Source organism: Falco peregrinus, chromosome 7, assembly GCF_023634155.1.
Source record: "Falco peregrinus isolate bFalPer1 chromosome 7, bFalPer1.pri, whole genome shotgun sequence".
Taxonomy (NCBI): Eukaryota; Metazoa; Chordata; class Aves; order Falconiformes; family Falconidae; genus Falco; species Falco peregrinus.
The window spans coordinates 4,360,742-4,379,419 of NC_073727.1; the positions used below are offsets into that span (position 1 = coordinate 4,360,742).

The 18,678-nt window shown below is 43.5% G+C and overlaps 1 protein-coding gene across 1 annotated transcript; it reads right to left on the minus strand.

Moving 5' to 3' along the window:
* Positions 1–10,097: 10,097 nt before the first annotated feature.
* Positions 10,098–18,622, minus strand: DNAAF10 (dynein axonemal assembly factor 10). Its single transcript, XM_055810002.1, has 8 exons — positions 18,431–18,622; positions 17,398–17,498; positions 16,244–16,374; positions 15,661–15,762; positions 14,162–14,277; positions 13,673–13,807; positions 12,106–12,203; positions 10,098–11,348 (listed from the first exon to the last, which is right to left on the minus strand). The coding sequence occupies exons 1-8, from the start codon at positions 18,620–18,622 to the stop codon at positions 11,141–11,143; spliced, it is 1,083 nt and encodes a 360-aa protein (XP_055665977.1). The 3' UTR covers positions 10,098–11,140.
* Between the last annotated feature and the right edge of the window lie 56 nt (positions 18,623–18,678).

Here is an 18,678-nt window from a genome sequence, read left to right on the forward strand (position 1 = left end):
ATTTAGAAGAGTTTTGGTTTTGTTTTTTTCCCCCAAAAAAATCAGAAATATAACACTCTGAAGGGTAGCAGAGAAATAGCAAGACTTGCACTCCTAAATGAAATAATACTTTGCGCTTCCAGTGCGCCAAATGTCTATAAGGACCTTAGAACAGTTGACGTATGTTTAGTTCATCCGTACCTCAGTATTCACATCATAGGTTGGGAAATGCAGAGAGAGAAGTCACCTGATGGACTAATTGATTTACCAAAAGTTAGGTAGACATTTCTGCCAGAGTCTTACTTCCTAAACCAAGTAATTTGTTTCAATTACAAAATCAAAGGAAAATGCAACGCATGCTGATCAGTGTTCAGATTCAGCCAACTCTGTTTGTAGAAGATTGTAACCATGTATAGCATTAATGCAGTACAGGTTGTACTCAGAGTATTTCATGATCATACAGTGTGGCTCTCTGTCTCCTTCTAGTGGTTTATGTTTGTTAAGAGATTTGCTACTGGCTCCAAACTACTACAGATTTAATACTTTTGTTCAGTTAACTGGAGTTCCCATATTAGGCGCCATAAGTCTTGGAATTTCTTGAGGCAGTTCACTCAGAGGATTACTAGGTATATTAGCATTCATTTTCTGCTTAAAATGGCTGTGCTGTTGGTTGGTTTTCAAGAGCAGAGAGTGAGGAGTTAAGGATTTACATTTATTCTAGCCAAAATCTGGTTGAGATACAGCTCATATAATTCAATTGTTTTATGCTGATGCCACTCTGAAAATATATTATTTTTTTATATATATGGATATCTATACAAAAATCTATCCACAAAAAGCTATACTGCCATCCAGTACTTAATGGAAGCCATTTCATTTGAGAGGCCTGTGAATGATTATTGATTTTTCTCCATCATTCCCAAAACAACAGAAAACAATCTTGAATATTTTCTCCAAAGCAGTCAGTGACAGGCATCTTTAACACAATTACTCCTTTATTATGATGTATCTTATTCATTGTATATACTATATATTGCCTCCTGCAGAGTCACAATGTTCTTTGTTGAGCAGATGTGGAGGCCAAATCCTGTAGTCTTGACATCACTGGAAACATTATGTTTACAGGCTGGGTCATGCAAAGCATCACAGTCTGATGTACAGACCAACTGTGGCAACTCCAACTCCCAGAAGCAATGCCACTGAAAAAGCCTTTGGAGATGCTCATATAGAAGACAAGATAAATAACAAAAAAATAGCCTATATTCTTCTGCTGTGAATCTGGTATGAATACAAAGAAGGATGCTAGAAGCTACTTGTAGCAAAAGGGTTAACAAATCATCAGCAGGATAGAAATGCAGACACTAAAATCAGACCAAAAGCAAAAGGTGGTTGTAATAGGCATCTATAGTCATCCTAAGGGAGAAAATAAAGCAATAGAATCGCTTTGTCTGCAAATCCAGCTGCTGCTGACACTAATTGCTCTTTTTGGCCTTTTAATGTGAGTCTTAATAGAGCAGGAGAGTTACTTCATTAAATAATTCAACCTTTATAAGTAGACACTTTTATCAGGTGTCCACCATAAGCCCTTTCTAGCAATTACTGGAAAGCCAGTACATCCAAACACAGAGAGAATGCCTTTTATTCTGTCGGTCTCTGTCTTAACCTCTAGAGATTCAGCAACCACGCTGGAAATGCTAAACTGACACAGACTTAAACGAGATTAAGTCAGTGAGAGTACAGCTAAGCTGTGTGTTGAAATTAACTGAGAATTTTTGTGTTACCTCTAGTCAGTCTGTAGCTTGCATTTAAGATGCGTTTGTCTAAACTTGTGCGACATCACATTTTAAACCATTTCAAGAGTGAGTTAGTCTGCACCTGCATTCCCTGAGCTGCAGACCATTTCATGACAGTTCCTGGCCTAGCATGTTTAAAGTCAAGTTATGGCCAGAGTTATTAAAAAGCAGAGGATGAGATGGTACCTTTCAAAATCCCAGGTCAGAGTGAGCAGACCGGTCTGGGAGATGTTAGTGTGTTTAGTACACTTGTGTCTGAAGGGCCTCAGCCACACTGGGCGTTGCTAGGGTAGGCATTTTGTGATTGCGAGGCCTGTTTCTCTGCAGTGTAATCTAATGAATTTGCAATCTGATGTGTAGGCACACCAGCAAGTTACCAGAAGAGGGTGTAGCAGGAGTAAACTGAAGCATGAACACCCATCTGCTTGCCAGTACCTGCCTGCCTACGTGCGCTTGCAACTCCATAGAAGAGGGGTGAGTACCTGATGTTTCCTCTGGTAAATCAGAAGGCAAACACTCATAAAAGGACAGTTACAGGCAGCTGCCTGGCTCAATGGCATGTTTATAGTAACTTCAGTCTCTGCCTGCATTCTACAGAGGCCAGATATATGCAGAGAGCATGGAGGCAGGGCAGGAATGAGAGATCTTGCAGTGGTTTATTACAAGGCAGATGGTGAGTCCAGAAAAAGAGTGCAAGATATCTAGCTGCCAGGTTTGTGCCCAGCCACTAGATAGGGTAAGAAGGGGAACAGAGTCCTGAGGGTAACCCACAGGGCTGCCTCACTTCTTCAGGAACTAAAAAAACTCTAGAGCGACACTTAGGACAGTGGGAAAGGAGTGTAAGCTCCAAAGTTTCCCATGTTGCAGTACAGTCTGCTGGGCTTGGGGACAGTGTATGTGGCAGCCTAAGCCCAGGTGAACTTAGACTCACCTTTCAGTTAAAATGCTCTGGAAATACCTTTTTTTCTAAGCTCAAATTAAATTAGAATGGCTTTAAACCTACTAAATGCAGACTCTTTTCCCTTTTGAAAACAACATTTCTAATCAAAACACAGATGTAAAAGTACATGGAAAGAAGGAAATGAGCTTGATGTACCTTTGTTTTGAGGAGGAAAAATAATATAATTTAATAAAACTAGCTTAAACGCTCTGATTAAAGCTTTTTTAACATAACAGATAGGGGGGATGAGATCTACACTGAGATAAAGATAGTACAGATCAAAAGCACTTGTGTTCATGCCAACTAGATTAAATGACAGGATGTGGTGAAGTGCTGGGTACCATATCTGGTTACTTTACATACGAAGCTTTATTCGCTGAATGTAGATATATCTATTAAGTTATATATGTTTATATATGGAAACTGTAGAAATAAATTGAAAGCAATCTACTATGTGTAGAGTATTTGTTCTGATACTGTTGTAAGATTGTATTTCTTACAATTAGTATGTAAAGCTGTAATTTTTTATATCTGTCTCTCTCACTAAGACTGTGGAAGTAAATTGTCTTAGAAATTGAGGTTTATTTCTAAATGCATTAGCATTCCACCATTCTCAGTGGTTAGCTTCTGTGCCTAAATTCAGTAGAACGATATATTTCATACTCCAACTTCATTTTAGCAGGAAGCCTAGGACAACTTTAGGAGTAAATTAAACTTAGGACCCAAATTGCAGTTGTCATTTTAGAGGGGTTTTTTATATTAATTTATCTGCACGTGGCCCCTGAAGAGGCAGGATATGGGACTGGAAGGGTCTTTGGTCTCACCCAGTGTGGCTGCTGTTATGTTTCTCATACACTCCACCACAGCAGGATGTGGGAGGAAGGGAATGTGAATGTCAGGAAGGGAAAACACTGCCGGATATGAAGATGCCATAGGCCCGTGCCACTGTGCACTTCTGCAAGGCAGCAGGAAGGGTCTGTCCCCCACATCTGCTGAACAGGCCGTAAAGTCCTGCCTGGTTGAGCTATGCCAGAAAGAAACACAAAGGAGAGATTCTGTCATCTCTGCAGGAAGATTGATGACTCAGAAAATGAAAGGTTTAGCATGGCATGCAACTGAACTTAACAGATTTCATTAGCTGCACATACCTTTTTTTGTTATTTTTCGTTGTTGCTGCTGTGCTACCTAGAAACCTGAGCCTCATGGTGCTTCCAAGCTGGAAATACTCATGAGAAGATTCTCACTCTCAAAAATCTTAAGCAACAAGCAAAAGACAAAAGATGAAGAGAGCAGGAGGAAAAAGCCTTTAGTATACAGAGGACACCACTACTGTCGGATTATTTCTGGTGGGCGAATGCAGGATGGGCTGGAGCAACATCCCCACATCATCAGAGCCAGAAATGGCTACTACTGCAATAGAAGGGGTGCACGGTTCCATTGTGCTCTGTGACACAGGGAAGGGTGCAGCTCTGTTAGCCCTCCCATCAAATCCATGAATAAGAACAACTTACAGCTTTGCACCACATGTAGCCATTCATGTCTGTGCAAAGTGAGGGTAAGTAGCATTTCTGTGCTGGTGGAAATGTTCACACAAAAAATCAGGTCCTCAATATTTTATAAAACACAAATACTGCCAGCGATGGGTTTTAATGTAAGCAGCCTGTAAGAGAAGGAACTGGAAGCAGTTGGGACTTGGAGACTTTAACAGTAATTTACTTGAAAGAAAGAGTAGTTTCAACTGCAAGACCGTAACAGTCAGTCAAACACTGGGCAGTTGATACAATGCAAGCTGGTAAACAGGCTGAGCTTCTATTTCTGAATGACCACCACACAAAAAGGTCCCATCGCATCTCGACTGCTCTGCAGGTCTGTGGGCCTTACTGCCGTTCTGCAACCGATGTGTCCTCTGGCTTCAGAGAATGTCTTAAATGTTTCATAACCTTCAAATCCCAAGCAACCTAGGAGAGCTTGCCTGTGCTTGTTTTATTTATGTTGCTGATGGGCTTTTTACAGTGATGAAAAATATTCAGCTTCACTGCCATGCTTAAGGTCAGGTGTAACATTCTGATCGGGCAATACCCTGAGAAGCTGGCAACCTTGGGTGGCTTCTTGCACACTGACAGGAGAACAAGCAGCTACTGGTTTGGGAAGGGAACCCCAATCTGTGCATTCCGTACAGGCTGTTTTTACCACCAGCCTCAACAGAGAAGGGAACTTACAGGTGCCTTCATGTGGTTCTGCAGCTCAGCTCTCTCTGCACATCCCCAGACACAGAGACGGTGACTAAAGATTTACTAACATTGTGGAGGTAGGGGAGGACAGGCAGAAGGGAAGGAGATCTCTTGGAAGTAGAGAAAACTGGAGCAGACACATCTGTCCCAGAGCTTGGGGCTGTACTATTAAGCTAAACAGTGACAGGCTTGTTCTCAGGCTCAGAGACAGTTTGTGACCATACTGTTAAATTGAGCTGGTCTCCAAAGCAGGGCCACCACACACAGGCTGCCTATCAGGAGCAGCTCCTGTTCACACTACAGTCCTGAATCACACCAGCAAATTACTGGGACAATTATTAGTTGGCCCAGATCAACTAGTTAAAAGTGTAACACTGGAGAGTATTATGGGAGGAGATATTCTGCTGCAATCCCCTTTGCTGCAGGGTGGCAATTACCTTTTTGGTGGCTGAGGAGGAGGAAGACCAGAGCATGGGGCAGCTACTCACTGCCCTTGAGACCCTAGATACTCTTGCAACCATCAAGCAACACGGACCCCCTTCCAGTGTCTTCTGTGGACTACACTGTGCAGCTGCAAGGGAGGCCATGCGGGTGAAAAGCAGGTCCTCCCAAAAAGGCCAGCAAGGAATGAAAACCTTTTGCAGCCAAGGCTAGAACTGGCCACATCACCGAGTCACCAAACAGCTCTTGCCCGGTTCCACAGAAATCCCACCTGGTCTTTCCTCTGGGCTGAACCTGCCCTGCCCCGGGCAGCTCCACAGCCACGCTTTACACTGCACACCCAGCTCCTGCCCAACTGTTCCCCTTGCCCAAAGTGCTGGGCCTTGTGTTTGCTACTGCAAAATATCTTGCCTGCACAAAGGCTTTAAATACGCTGTAGACATACAGACTGTGATCCAGACATTCTTTGAGGAGTGAGCAGTTGTTGCGTTCAGAGCATGTGCTACTGAAAATACAGCAGTAACGGCATCAGGAGAAAGAAAATGCAGGCTTAATAATGGGGGGGGGGGGGGGGGGGGCGGGCAGGGAAGAGTAGTAAATCAACATCTTTTCTGGCAGTTTGTCAATACCAACTTCAGACAAGTTTATTACAGTGATGAATATGCAGAGCACAAATTAATAGCTTCTCACTTATAAATCAGTCGGCTTAGCCAAACAATCCCTATTTGCTATTGAATATATTTGACGGCAATAATTTAGAGAAGATTAACTGAACAGTATTGCCAAGCTCTATCTGCTGTGTCTGAAGTTACTACCGGAAGACAGGTGTCTTTTTTCCACACAATTCCCCGTCTTCTGTGCACCAGTTTCGTGATGTCCCTAACACCATCAGTGGTTGTGAAGAGGTAAGGGCACATGCACTTCCGGATGTTAGTGTATGTTGTGCAGTGCACAGGTTTGCCATTTATTGCCTGCTTTAACTCTGCCCTTCAGAGTTACAGTTGCTATCTTGGATGGCACAAGCAATAAGCAATTATAAACTAATACCATTCACACATGAGCCCTTCTAACTTGATTGGGTAAATTCTCAAATGCTGGCATGCTACTTAACTTTCTTCTCATTCCTTTCTTCTGTCATGGCTCTTTTGTTGCCGATTCTGGTTTTGAATACCTTCTATATCACAGCTGAACTTTGCTAAAATCAGAGACAATAGGTGATGTTTCACCCACCTTGACAGTGCACTGTGTTGTAGCTTCCCATACAGCCATAACTTGCCCTACTTCGCTTAAAATTCAATCCAAGTCATGGCAAAGCTGTAATTTTTTTTAATGATTATTATTTTTTTGGTGATGAAAACTATATACTGTCAGCCAAATACAGACTACCTGCACAGAAACCTTGGAAGGCTGTAATCTCCGAGGACCTGTACCAATGGTGAAGGCCGAAGTAACTATGTTAATGTGAAGGGATTTGGGCAGCACCTGGTAAAAACAAAATAAAACCTGCCAAAAAAACCTGAAAAACCCCCAGCAAAATTGTGTGACACGTACCTATGCTCTGGCTGCAGTCATGCCCATAAACAGATTAATCTCTTCGATGAGCATACAGGGATAGTTTGCACAGGAAACAAGCGATAGCTGCCAAGCAGATATACTTGTTAAATGTGGTCACTCACAGCAGAGCCATCCAACTCGGTAGTACATTCCATTCCCTCGCCCTGGGCTAGGCAGGGGTTTTCCAGAGTGCTCCTCCGTGCTGCACCAGAGAGGATTTGGCCCTGTGCATTTAATCTCTGATGCATTATGATTTTATTTAGAACACACTTAAGCTCTTCAGCCTCCAGGCTGCAGAGGCAAGGTGCCAGTCTTCAGCAAGAGGTGGAAGGACTATAAATAGAGCAGGCTAGGCTGCCACAAGCAGCTTTTGGTCTGCTTAAGTTTCTTGTTTGGCTTGGGAGAAGCAGAAACCCAATCCTCTGAGGAGATACAGCATAGTACAGGCACTAGCAACAGCCCTTCTCTCCAGCCAGTTAACCATCTTTCATTTTCCAGGCACAGAGATACAGCTACTTTCAGATACTACAGATACTTACAGATACTACCTTTCCTGAACAAAGACGGCACTACCCTTCATCTGTGCCTCCTTCCAGCTCTCAGCTTTTTGAAAACTCTTGCCATGCCAGCCATCACGTATTTTCATGAAACCAGCCACTCATGAGGGAAATGCATTCCTTCCTTTGCAAATCAACAAATAAAATTAATCCCAAAATTAAGTACCCAGAGGCAACATACGTTCAATCTTTTTGAGGCCCATGGAGCTTTAAGAAGCATTGTTTATTAGTTCTTGCTCTAATTTGTATCACCATCATGTAGGCTCGCTAGGAGTGCTCCCTGGAGTTGTTTGTATAAGGAAGGGACATTTTTTGCTCTAGGCTAAGTACATAATAAAAATATCACCAAAAGCCCAGGCCTGCACTCAAGAGTTCTTTGTTTTCCCTCACAGGAACCCATACTGAGAGCTTTCTCTGTGCTTGACTCAGTTACTATTAAAGAGAGAAACCGTATTTTCACAAATTTCTGCTGCCTAGCACGCCTTTCAGAGAGTATATTTTATTTACAGCACAAAGCTAATGGAGGCCATCTTTGAGCAGTGCATTTTAGACTCAAAGCATTTGAATTGGTTCTTTGAACTCCCACACCCCCAGCTTCTCAAAGCAAGCTGCAGCCAAGATTGCAGAGCAGTAGTTCTCCCTATTCCCTCCTGCTGGGATGCACCCTAAGAGGGACAACATTTAAAATAATTTCAGAATATGCTCTCAGCATTACACTATGCACACAAACAGATGGGATTACTTGTGTCAAAAAAAAAAAAATCATATACTAAATATTACACTTCAAGGCAAACCATCAAGTCATAAGGAAGACAGCTGGATCTCATAAATCTTGGTCTTCCACCAAATATTTAGCCTACATCCCTTGAAAGAACACTTGCGGACCTACGTACATCTAGCGTGCTACACAACCTGCCATTTGCTTGCCAAGCCAAAGTGAAACCTGCACATATACCTGCACCAGAGGTTAGCGAGGCACGTTTTTGACAGATGGACAGACCTCATTAGCCCTTGCTCAGGGGTCTTGAAATTCTGAGGTCAGCCTTAGCAGCTTCGGTGCTGGCCCACAGCACTGGGAACTTACCTCACCAGAGCATCCCCATGGTTCTGGCCACAGCCGGGGCACCCTCCCCACACCAAGCCACTGAGCACAATGCCTCCTTCACAGGGGGGTGGGCTCCCGCCGGTCAAACCTCAGGGCTGCTCTCCTGGCAGCTAAGCTTTTGTTGCTGTTTCAGATACCTCCCGGTCTGATCAATGTGCTTTCATCCCCGCTGGCCCTTGCTAGTCCTGAGGCACAAGAGTCTGTGTCTGAAGGCAGGCTAGAGCCCAGCAGCAGCCTACTAACAGCATACACCTCCACAGGTGCATCAGGTTTACGGTCTGTTGCAATTTTCCTGCTGGCCCTCTTCTACTACACAAGCATTAATGATTTCTCCGTTCTGCAGTATTTAAGGTTTAATAGTTTGTGAGCCTTTTCTACCCACAGGTGCCTGCTGCTCTCTTTCCTCACCTGGTTTAATCAATTAAGAAACCCAGGAGTTAGTAAGGACAATTTTATTTCATTTTTTATTGTATTTATGTATGTAAATAATTGTATTTAGCTGGAATCTTAGATGAGAGAAAAAGTCCAAAGTCTCTCAGTCTAAAGCTTGTCACCTCGTGCTCTCCAGAACAGAGCTGCTGGACAATACACAATACACAGGCAAATTTGCAACCCATTTCCCTTTTAAGTTTGCAATTTTGCTATCCCAGTGTCATTTTACTAACACTATCCCAGTAACATTTTTCTGTTTGGAGGGGTAATGTTTCTAGATTTTGGGAAGCTGTAATTTTTGTATTATAAATAACTGTAACACAGCAGTAGCACAGCAGTATAGCCAGGTCCAGTTTGGATCCATCAGCACATTCAGACCTTTTAGCCCTGCCTCAGCCTCTAGCATGTGACTCGCTGCAGCAGAGCGCTCAGCAGCCCCAGCAAACTGAAGAGACAGCTTTGGGGAAGGTTGCAGAGCCGAGGACGTCACACAGTGCCAGGTCTGCATCTGTGCCATACCTCACCCCAGCCCTAGTGCTGCCCTTCCACCACATCTCCTCAACTCTCCCTTCAAGCCAGTTTCCCCCTCTGCTCTCTGGCTTCCGCGCTGCTTCCCCCATTTGCCACCTTCCCTGCCTTACCCTCCGTACGTGGCCGTTTCCAGCTGCACCTTGCTCGGATGGCAGCTGGTGGCAGGCCCAGGACAGACATAAGGCCCCAGCAGGTCTCTCCCGGCAGCCCAGCCTCCACCTTCGGGAGCCGTCCCTGGGAGGTCAGGCTTGGTGTGCCACAGGTGACTCGCCTGAATTTGTCAGCTACCCATTCCTCATCCCGAAGTCTGAGAAATCAGAGCTTCTTTGCAAAAACGGCCACACAGGGGCTTTCCCGTTGTTAACCTGGAGAAAGTCGACATTTTCCTATGACAATCTGGTTTCACCAATAGTTAAAAACTGAAACTTGCATAAACACATACGAGTCAGCTGAAAGCCAACAGCAGGCAAAGAAGTGCCAAATAAAATCATCATTTACTGAAATTATGAAAGCCCCAACCACACATCCATAAATAGGGGACAGTCACTGGATGTGCCTTCTAAAAAGAACTGCCAGCAGCACACGCTGGTGAAATCAGAAAAGAAACACACTGGAGATAAAAGGAATTACAATGAGAAGTTCAGGTGAAACTACAGTAACAAAGCTACCCTGTCACATCAGGTTTTGAAGAAATACCAAATCCACTAAAAAGAGACAGCAAGCTGGCTACCTTATAAAGTTTTTCAGGATGGAGGTAAGTTTTAGTGACTTTTGCTGCAAAACTAGTGAAGTTTTACCCAAGTACTGACGCTGTTCCTGTAAACTTACACAAGTACATTCCTTCTCTAAATCTCCAGATGTTTGAATAAGAGGTTTTGTTCTTATTAAGACAACACTCCACACAATTTTATTTGTAGAATACCAAGTTGCAGACAGATACAAAACCAGAACATAAAAACTTGTTACAAAACCAAACTAAAATAATAAAACACTGCATTTTTCTCAATAGTTTAATTTTAATATGATCTTTTAAAAAAAGCTTACTTCATTAAATCTGAATATTTCAGCATTCATTATAGTTTCTGTAATGTATTAAAGAATCCTAAGTCACTTTAACACACATTCTAATTAATGTATCCAATAACACAGGGTTTCTGTGAGGGAGCATATAGTAGCTTCCATTGCATGAATGCATATGGACAATACTATATATAAAAAAAGTCGAGCCATTTAACAAGTGTGAACAGATTTGCAATGTGTTTAAACTGAACACAATTTAAAGTGATTTTTGAAATTACAGGTTGTGCTAACACAAAGGCACATTTTATTTTAAATGTAAATTCACATTTCTAGAAGGTAAGACTTCTGTGCCCAGGCAACTTCAAGCCATTGCGGCACAATCACTGAAACAACTCGAACTGCACGTCTCTCAACTTTCAACAGACAGATCTGGTTTCTATTTCTTTAATCCAGTTTTAGAACGGGAGAAATTAAATTAAAATCAGGAGGGCTCTCCCTCCCATATTTAGAGACTGCAAACTATACTGCTTTCTCCATCAGAATTTCTAGTTTTCCTGTTAAACTTTGTTAAGCTTCGTAACTATCAGCACCCTCACAGTTTGGTCAAAGGCACCACAAACACACAGTCCCTTTTTGTCAGGGCTCCAGTCTAGGCTAGAAATCGGCTGCGTTGACAGAGTCACGTTCTGCAGGAGACTGACAGAACCTGCGACCCCCATCTCGGCTCCTTCAGAATCCTTCTTCGAGCGCTGAGCTGGGTACTCACTGGCAATAAGAGAAGTACACAAAAACACGCACTTAGAATTTACTGATACAAACACACCACTATCCTCTTTATTTTCAAAAGAAGGGTTTCCTCTGTGCTACAGATAAGGCAAACAAATGTCTTAAAAATAACGAATGATCGCATCCAGCTATATTCACACTGTATACTTAGTAAATATTTCATGAAAGAAAAAACAAGGCAGGAAGTTTTGAATCCTACCCCTCTCTTCTATAGCCCCTCATGTTTCAACTGTTTGGCTTTTACCACAGGCAAGAAAATTTCATCTCAGCTATCCCATTGAAAATTAACGCACCTACTTCACTGCGTTCAGGATGATTAAATTATTTTGCCATCTAACAGAAGAAGATGTAAACATTAGAACCATTAAAAGTTCAGGCTTTCAGTACTCTTTTCAGACATCACTGTTACTATATGAGAGTTTTAAGAAATCCACTTTCTTCCATTTATCACCTTGTTAACCAAGGATAAAATTAGCTCTTGGTTATGTTAAGAAAACTGACAAGGGCAAAATTCACCTGTGCTGCTGTTATGTTCTTTTAGTGATTAATTCAAGATTCCAGATCAAGTACTGACACTGAAATCACCCTTTCCTACTGCATTCGTAAGCAGTAATTTTAACTAGATATTCTGAAGCTGGAAGCAGGACCCCACTCATCATTTTCAGGAAGATTCTTTCTTAAAACATTAAATGGTTTTCTTACTCTTCCTGTTGCAGGCTGGAGAACCATCACTTACTATTTCCAGAGATGAAGGCTCCCAGCTCCTCCACTTGTCATGAATATATCTCTGTTCTGTGGTAGGTGTCGAACCTGCCATATGGTAGATTTTTGTGCCTAATAAAAAAAATAAAATAATCAGCATTACATAAAAGTCGGTTACGGATGAGCTTTACAGGAAAGCATGCAGAATCTTAAAAGAAGAGAACCTGGCCTTCCCATGATGGGTACTGGAACATTCGTTCTGAGGTACCTTTCCTTCCTCCAGCCTTGCAACCTGCTGGCATAGGAGCAGCCAGTTCCCACACAGGAGGAGCCAAGCCAGGCCTGCAACCCGCCCCGCTCTTCCAGAGGGATAAGGCAGCAGCCCTACCAAGGCTACCACTCGCTAGGACCTCAGCTTCTTTGGGACCGGCCACACGAGCAAACTGCTCGTGGCTGCATAAGCATGGCTTTTGGAACTGCTCAAGAACTACGGGATTCCCAGGCTCTCACATGACCCGGTCACAGGGTTCACTTCACTGACATCTCTCAAAATCATGACTGGAAGGGAATACATTACAAACACTGTGCAAAAACAACAAGCAATCTACAATTCAGATTTACATCTCAGCCAGAGCACAGCAAGGCTAGACAGCAAAAGAAACCTCTTAGGGAAAAACCTCAACACAGGTACTCTGGCTTAATGCATCTTTGTCTGTAAATGTTCAAAACGAAAAGCTTAAACGCAGTAAAGGTAAGAAATTCCATTTTCACATTTTGATTATTACAAACAATAATTCAGTAAATACTTTTTGCGTTCTCTAATCAAAGTACTTCCAACATCTTATCTGCTTTGAATGGTGATCTGGAACATGTTAATTTATAAAGATATTAAGTTGATACTCAGCTTTTTCTAGTTTAGGCAAGTCCTGGACAACTTCACCACAAAAGTTAACTTTTCTCTAATTAGCATCAGATTTTGTTCACTTAAAAACAAAAAATTTAAAAAATACTGTTTTATAAAGACCTTAAACTAACCAACACAGTGGTCACAGATGGAAGAAAACAAGGTTATAAAAGTTCTCTATATTTAACAGCCTCCAGGCCACTAAGTCTCTCCTATATATCCTTTCACTCACTCTTAATATCCCAGTCAAAAAAGTTTGGTTCTGAAGAAGAGTAATTATTTCTATTTTTCAAGAGGTGTGATGACTGCAGGATGAAAAGCGTTTGCAGAGGGCTCACTTTGTTTGGGGATATATTTAAGATTTGAATCTGCATGCTCATCACAATTTAATATGGCCTTCCATAACATGACTCCCAGACCAGGGGCACAGCTGAGTGCACAGAGGTGCAACTGCAACAGAACCCGAAGGCCGGAGAAGCCCAAATATCAGGTTATAAAAGGGAGGAAACCTGGGTGAGCGCTGGCAGCTGGACGCACAGGAGCCCTTCCACTGCGTGCACCTGTGGCCACACCAGTTAGCGTCCCAGTACCCTGGGCATCTAATCACCTATCAAAGACAGCGCTTTAGACCAGTAGAACTTTGACAGCCTATATTCAAAAGGTTCGTCTCTTATTAAGAAATTCTGTTTCCCCATACCTTCTCTGAAACAGAAGCAAAACCTTTGGTTGGATGCTGAGTTCTCATATCGAAAACATGAAATTTTCCCTCAAGCGATGTGGCCACTAGCTTGTTCATATTTATATCTTTTCTGTCAAACTCCACACTGCAAACCTGGAAATATTAAACAAACAACAACATTCAGGCTTGAAATTCAGCCAACTGCTAAAGAGAAAAAAAAAGGGAGTTTTGTGATTTGTAAATATATATTAATCATTGGTTATTTTTACAATGATATCACCTATTTGGAAATAAAAAAATAATCTGAAAGCATAAATCAACTGAAGAACACCCCATGCTATCCAGACCAGGAATTTAAGAGGTTCAATTTGCTGAACCTAAAGAAAAAGATTCCTTGGTACAATCTCAGCAGAACTGTCTTCTCAGTAAGTTTCAGACGAACAGTCCTTTTAATTTTTCCATCCTGCATAGGAGCTGGAATGAAAAATACTTTTATGGTTTCCTTACCCCATTCTTAATGTTGGTCTCCCATCGTAGTGACATTGTTTTTAAGTCAAACAATTTAATGTCCCCATTGTCATATCCAGCACATACAACACGTTCCTCTTGATTGTAAGCATTGCCTGGGCACAGAGAAAGAGTTAATCAAAACAGAGAAACCCTCTCTCATCTGTACATTTCAGACCTCCTAAGCCTGAAATTTCAACTTACATTTATGCCACAGAAATATTACTATTGGGATATTAAGATTTAAAGAACCGGCTGGTTTTCAAACCTAAAGTGTACAGAAAAATACAGCTTCAAAACTGACAAGTCTGTTTCTTTTAAAAATACGAACAAAATTCTTATCCCCTCTGCCAACTACTGCCTAAACCGCACAGACTAAGTACTGCACACTGTTCTTGTAAACTTCTACAAATACATTCCTTCTCTTAAATCTTCATCTGCTATAAACCACACTCCTCAGACAGGACCATGGCACCGGAGCGGAAAGTGGTTCAGCAGCCCGTGAACCAGCCTCTCAAGCATGAAATGTGAGTGGGACAAGAAGGCTTTTCTGCAGACACAGCCGCAGGGAGGCCCCAGGTGTTACCATGGCCATCACTAGACATCACCACCTCCAAAACCCCTCAGCTCACAGGATCAAGGAAGCACATCAGTGTCTGAAATCAGTTAGCCCAGAGCACGTAGTTCAAGATAAACCTGGCCTTGGCTCAAGCTTCAGTAACTCAAAAGAAAAATTGAAGGACGCTTTTTTGCTCTGTTCATCAAAGCAGAAAACAAAGCTATCAATTGCGACAAGCATTACAGTTGCACTTTCTTGCCAGGAAATATCATCTCCTTACTATCAAATTTGCTATTATAATCCGTGCGCTTATTAGCAGTTGTAAAACTTGGTCCCCAACTCTGGAGGCAAAACCAGAGCTAATCCAGAAATACTAGCTTGTGTAGAACCCAAGCAGCTTTTTCTCTCCAGAAGAAAAATGCAGAGCACACATCAAGCATCGCAGTTGTCTTTAATTAGCTCTCAGCTACAAGGATCTTTTCTTAAATTAACGCTTTAACGCTTGATAGTTGGAACTACAGAACAGTGATTGGTTACATGAGCACTGCAACATTTACTGTCCTTGGGACAACGCAGCTGGATATACTGTTTTTATGTTCCTAGGCATACAAATAAAGCTTGCACAGCTTATCTGTGAAACCACAGAACCACAGACTCATTTAGGTTGGAAAAGACCTTCAACATCATGGATGATGATGACCAAAGGTGGTAAGAGAACGAGTCCAAACCCCAGCTATAACAAAATTGGCTTGTTTGGGAAAAAAAACCAAACCAACCCAAACAAAAACATTAAAAACACCTACAGTTGGCAACGTTGAAAACCACAATGTGTTACTTATGTGTCCATACAAAATAAGCTATTCCATAACATCCCGAAATACTCTGGTAAATTGTCAAAGCACAGTCATATTAGAGGAACGGTTATAATCTGATAAATTACCAAATGCTACTGTCCAGCAGTCTCTTTTGCTCTCTCCCTGTACAGGTTCCATATTAGCGACAGGAGTATCCTTCTGTCTGGGGTCCCATACCTTCACAGTTCCTGTGAAAGAAGCACAATGGATTTTGGATTCTGGGTGCACTGTCACATTGTGCTCATCTTCCCAGGGAAGGCCTCTGCTCTTCAGCCTGACCATTCAAAACACAGGAGCACCTCTTTCAATTCCAGAAAGCCAGACTGCATTTAGTGGATAGGGGGAGGAAAAGGAGGGGGAAAAAATATCAAACCAGAAATAAAGCGAAAGTATTTGTTAAGGATATATGTTCTCTAGCTGATATTTTGTATTTATTCTGCTTTGTATCCCTTCTGTCCCATGCTCAGTGACAACAGTATCTTTTGCTTATCTGCAGCTCTAAAAGAATTAGAGAAAATTGGTGCCAAGGGAGATTCAAAAGACAGTGTATGAAGAACTAGTTGCAACAGATTTGTAACTAGTTCAGATGGCAGACTGAGCCCGGCCATCAAAGCTCACAGACTACTTTCTCAGCGTAACTGAAAAGACTTTCAGAGTTCACTAACTCACCATCTCGACTGCCAGTCACAATTTCTGGTGCACCTTCCCCAATTCCTAAGCCACCTACACCATCTATACTGTTTATGATTTCCTTATGACCTTTCACAGAATACACTGGTATTTCAGGAGCTTCTAAATTCCTAGGTAAGAAAGAAAAAGAACAGACAATATGGCATTTTCCTTGACACTCAAGATCTGTATAAAAATGAGAGGAAACTTGAGCACAAAGTATATAAGCTCAGATTAACAGTGGGAACAAAATATGGATGTCACCATTAAGAACCATGAGTCTTTGTTCCTTCTTTGGCTACTGCTTTAGACGAGTGCAAAAGTTTCTGCTCAGTTCTGGACTTCCCTGTTTGTAAAGGCAGCTGTGGGATTCACCAGAGAAACCCTTAACAAACAGGTTTTATGTTGGGCTCAAAATTAATCACACTACAGATCAAAATACTCCAATTAACTTTACTTTCAGTAAGTATATAAACCAACCTTATTCACTGATCCCCACCCAGCTCTGACTACTGCTCTTCAAATGGAAGTTGCATCCAGCTACGAGTTTCACAGTTCTTTCCCACAGGTTCTCATCCTTTGAGAATCCTGCAGAATTTTATTTTAGATTTCAACTAGTGACTAATCCATGTTTCAGCAAAACAGAACGAAGAGTTCCTTGGCAAAGGAAATAGAATAATAATAATGAACACCTTCTTTTTCAGCCTGTAACTTTATTTGATAATCAATTTATCTACACAAGTTAATTATACAAATCGTTCAGGGACCTGAAAACAACATTTGAAACTTCAAGATTAAAAGTATGTATTTAATCTAGACATCAAAATTAGGCTGAACACAAACTCTTACTTGCACTCATGCATCCATTCAAAAGCCTTTTTTCAGAAGAGGGCCTCGCAGAGGTTTAACAGGTTTTTGTAGCTGCACGCAGAAGATGCAAGTGAAAACAGCTTTGAATTCAACCACTGTGCAGAATTCACATTGCTTTTACAAAACGGGCATGGTCCAAACACAGTAGCCAGCGAAGCTTACAACTAGGTCCCAACCATATGCAGCACCAGGAGCATCTTACACAGAAGGCAGCCATTGTACAGAAACATCAGACAGACTCTGACAACATCAAATAAAAAAGCTTTGAGAGTATCCGCGCTTACCATATGTTAAGGTTTCCACCAAAATCTCCTGTAGCCAAGTATCTTTGCTGCAGAGATGTAGCACCAAAAGTTCCACATTTTAGAGGTTTAGCCTTTTCGATCTTTTAAAAAAGGATACATTCTGTGTCAGTACATGGGAAAACACGACACCAGTGCGGCAGCAGTTCTTGAGAGTCCGTGGGTGGCACGTTTCAGTGAAATACGTACATAGGTTTTTTGGCATAAAACACAATCAAAATGCTATCACAGGCAAATCACACTTTGCCTTTATTTCAGAGAAAAGCAGAGACTCCAGTTCAGTGGTCTTAAAAAAAATACGTATTTGCACTTTAGCTTGTTAATGATAGTCATTAGAGGCTGCTGTCTCTGCTGATTTGCATATATAGGGCAGAGGGGATGCCAGCCAGGAGGGGAGCCAGGCCCAATCCTGCACCTTGCTGCGCATTGCCCCCAGCGCCAGCCGGCGTGGCGCAAGGGCCTGGGCCCGTCCCGAGTGGGGCTGGGGGCCTCGTGCTGCCGAGGGGATGGCACGGGGGGTGAGGCACCCCACCACCCCAGGGCCACGCAGCCCCGCACCCACTCACTCCCCCCCCCAGCCCCCTGTCAGCCTGCACGTACCCGCACTCACCCCCCTGTCTCAGCCCACAGCCACACACACCCCGCCACGCCAGGGCCACGCAGCCCTGCACCCACTCACCCCACGCACCCCAGCAGCCCCCTCTCACCCCACACACCCCCCCGTCTCGCCCCACAGACATACACCCCACCACCCCACACACACCCCCACTCACAACCCCACCCCCCACTACCCTCCTCAACCCCCCCACTCCTCTCACCCCACACACCCCCACCCCTCTCACCCCCGACTCCTCTCACACCCCTACCCCCCCACCGCCCCTCTCACCCCACACACTCCTCTCACTCCACAGGCCCCCACCCCGACCCGTTTCGCCCCCCCGACTCCTCGCCGTCCCTATCCCCCCCCCCCACCCCCGACTCCTCTCACAGTCCCTACCCCCCACCCCCCGCTCACCTCCTGCAGCAGCGCCAGGCGGCCGCCCCGCAGCTCGTACAGCTGCAGCAGCCCGGTGCCGCGGGCGGCGCTGCCCAGGCACAGCACCCGCGCGCTGCGCGGCACCCACTTGCAGTCGAACAGGGTGTAGCTCAGCGCCTGCTGAACGTGCGCCACCACCTGCGGCCGCTCCGGGCCCGCCGCCGCCGCCATCCCCGGGCCGGCACCCCCCGCCCGCCCCCCAGCGCAGCCGGCAGGGCCGCGGGCAC

Excerpts from the sequence above, each read along its gene's own strand:
- DNAAF10 (XM_055810002.1), bottom strand. The coding sequence starts at position 18,622 with ATGGCGGCGGCGGCGGGCCCGGAGCGGCCGCAGGTGGTGGCGCACGTT. Across the intron at positions 17,499-18,430 it reads GCCTGGCGCTGCTGCAGGAG|ATCGAAAAGGCTAAACCTCT; the intron begins GTGAGCGGGGGG and ends CTTTTTTAAAAG. Across the intron at positions 16,375-17,397 it reads GGTGGAAACCTTAACATATG|GAATTTAGAAGCTCCTGAAA; the intron begins GTAAGCGCGGAT and ends TTTCTTACCTAG.